At 34.1% G+C, this 3,005-nt stretch overlaps 1 protein-coding gene across 1 annotated transcript; it reads right to left on the bottom strand.

Moving 5' to 3' along the window:
- Positions 1-274: 274 nt before the first annotated feature.
- LOC116030922 (GDSL esterase/lipase At1g31550-like) lies at positions 275-2,623 on the bottom strand. The gene is made up of 5 exons (XM_031273290.1): positions 2,319-2,623; positions 1,841-2,074; positions 1,564-1,712; positions 931-1,207; positions 275-662 (listed from the first exon to the last, which is right to left on the bottom strand). Exons 1-5 carry the CDS (start codon positions 2,617-2,619, stop codon positions 415-417), a joined length of 1,209 nt encoding a protein of 402 aa, XP_031129150.1. The 5' UTR covers positions 2,620-2,623; the 3' UTR covers positions 275-414.
- Positions 2,624-3,005: the final 382 nt, after the last annotated feature.

Below are 3,005 nucleotides of genomic sequence, written 5' to 3' on the forward strand. Positions count from 1 at the left end.
TCCATAAATATTTTCTCAAACCTACTGAAACCCAACGAGTCAATATCGCCCTACTGAGGCTCAAACCATTAACCTCTCATTTGGGAGAGTCACTTCATGCTGTTTGGTGCGTTTCCTAACACAATTGGTGCATTTTTTATACCTAATGTTGCAGCCTCACTGGAACTTGGCTATATATATATCTGTGTGTCAGTGTGTGTCACTGTGTGTGCATTCATAGTCAAATTGACAACAATTAATAATATTAAAATATTTTTAATATTATTTTACAATATAAAATAATTAATACAATTTATTATTAGCTTTTGGTTAATACAATCCGATATAATCTATCAACAATCCATCAATTGCTAAACACCGCCTTAATAATGCGAAGGTGCAATATGTTGATAAAAAAAAAGTACAAAAATAATCTTAACTGTAATAGGTGAATTTCGGAGAAGAAACACACAAGGTATTAATGGGAGGACTCGTACGAGTTCCGTCTAGTAGAGCCATAGAAACCAATTTATTTGCTCTCTCTGTCATGTGAAATCCATCCCATTCAATATGAATCCATGGCTCAGGACAACTCTTTACTTCTATGTCACCACATCTTACCTCATCGTTGAATTTATATTTCCCTCCTACGCCACAACAAGATGCAAGGGATCGGACGAATCCTGCACATACATTTACCAATCAATATCTGAAAAACTATTGTTTACCTTGATCCAAAGTAATGAAATAGTATTTGTACTTTCGACCAATATTATTTTGAGTGACGAGAAAAATTCGCAACCACTATTTGAGTGTATGCACAGAATAAACCCCGTCTTCTGAGGACCAATATTATTTAGGTGATGACAAGGTGATCCTTCAACCTCAAGTAATTAGAAGTAAAATAAATTAAAGCACATGTAAATTTTTTAAAAAAAAAAGTATAATTACCATGTTTTTCAGGATAATGATAAAGTTCCATACTAATATTGTAAAAGTCCGCATATATAATATCAACACCAGGATTACGATATCGAATGGTGTCAAGTTGTTGTTGAAGATGTTGATTGTGGTAATCGTCCAATTCATTCATCCAATTAAGGCAACCAGTATCTCGATCATAATCTACCTTGTTGCTACTCTCAAAATCAGTGAGGACACTGGCTAGACAACCATCTGGAGATGTGTTGGGCACCATGATTGTCTTTGCGCCAAGTTCAATCAAATCCTACATTTTTAAATTTCTTATTAAAGTATAATTCATTGTTATTCAAGTGAGAGAGTAAAAAAAAAATTATGACAAATATAAAATTACTGGAGAATGATAGTGTAAAAAAAAATTTAAAAAAAAATACATGGAGTGGAAAAGACTTTGTATTTATAACATACTATATAAAAAATAATTTTGAGTATAAATTGCAAAAATATTGACTTGTACAATGTCTCCTAGGCCTATCTACATATATCACTTTGTCAATTTGATTGTTCTTCTAGTTGTGTATGGTGCTTAATGTTTTTTTATGAGTGTGATGGTAAATAAAACACATATATGCATATAATAAAACACCACAAGTATGTTCTTACATTGATGGCGTCGCTGATTGCACCGATAACTATAGGGACGTATGATCTTGTCTCATCTATGTCTTTTCCTTGTGAAAGCCCATTACGGTAGTCATTACTTCCAAATGGTCCAACCACAAATAATGAGCTTTTGAGCCTCTCCTTACATTCTGAAACACAATTGTCATGTTAATTATTATCATTATAATACTATTATTTTATTATTATAATCTTTTCACTAGAAAAAAGTTACGCAGTTGACTTATTTATGAGGAAATATCCAGGCACAAGTAAATACCAGATGGTGTGCCACAGAAAACTGGCAACAGTTCTTTGAGCCATCCCACCTGAACTCTGAGGGAGTTATTCGTATTGGGATTGTTTATCCCTCTTTCTTCATAGAACGCCGAGTCGACTGTAGCAGCTCCGGCGACCGCGAAATTCACACCTCCCTCAATATCCGACCCGTTTATGCTGCCGTTCATCATAACAGCAGCTGATGGAGGCATATATGGCAGTCCGTAGTACTCCGCTGCAACATGTGATTTAGGTTAGAGTTCCATTTTGTAAATTAGCCGAATAAAGAGAATTGAAGTAACCCATGATCTTTGGCATGGCTCTGATACCAAATTGAAGCATGTGATCCTTCTCAACTAAAAGCCTAAGCTTATAGTTGGATTGCAGCTCAACAAAGAGCATATGTTGTGCTCAGTCGATTCTTAGGTAACAGATTATGGACAAGTATATGCAGGGCAACATATATAAAGTATAATTACCTATAAAATCTATGATGAGACGACCATCGGAACAACGACCGGTAGGATAATGAAAGAAGGTTTCTCCATAAGGAGGATAGGCCATGTGAAGATTGCTAGGGTCGTCGGAGAGAATAACCCGGTTTCCGACGTCTGTAAGTGAGTCGCCGAATGCGAAGATGGATGTGTAGCATTCTGCGGTTATGCGACTTGGAATTATGAGAAAGAGGAAGAGGAGGAATAAAGTTGAAATGGCGGAGTTGAATTTCACCCCACAATTTGGGTATGCCTGCGCCATATGGGAAATGCGTGGCAACAACATAATACGTTGACTGTTTATATAGAAAGTGTTGTTGGAATCACGCCAAAAACACACAAATAAACATTAAAAAAATCACGTGTTTTGATAATAATTTTCACGCCCACGATCACTCATTAAAAATTGTATAATCAGACATTATAAATTGCATATAGTAGATATTTTACGAAAATTGTACAATCAGACATTACAAATTGCACAAAGTAGATACTTTACAATATGTTTTCATATATAGTAATTTTACAGTTACACAATCAAACATTACTAGCTGCACAAAGTAGTTTACACAACAAGACTAGTTCTCATTTAATTAATCCTAATTTTATATATATATATATATATATATATATATATATATATATATATATATATATATATATATATATATA

This window comes from Ipomoea triloba, chromosome 9, assembly GCF_003576645.1.
Source record: "Ipomoea triloba cultivar NCNSP0323 chromosome 9, ASM357664v1".
In the NCBI taxonomy this organism is placed as follows: Eukaryota; Viridiplantae; Streptophyta; class Magnoliopsida; order Solanales; family Convolvulaceae; genus Ipomoea; species Ipomoea triloba.

Coding starts and splice junctions, on each gene's coding strand:
- LOC116030922 (XM_031273290.1), bottom strand. CDS start 2,619: ATGTTGTTGCCACGCATTTCCCATATGGCGCAGGCATACCCAAATTGT. Junction 2,075..2,318: donor TCTCATCATAGATTTTATAG/GTAATTATACTT, acceptor CACATGTTGCAG/CGGAGTACTACGGACTGCCA. Junction 663..930: donor TCATTATCCTGAAAAACATG/GTAATTATACTT, acceptor ATGTATGTGCAG/GATTCGTCCGATCCCTTGCA.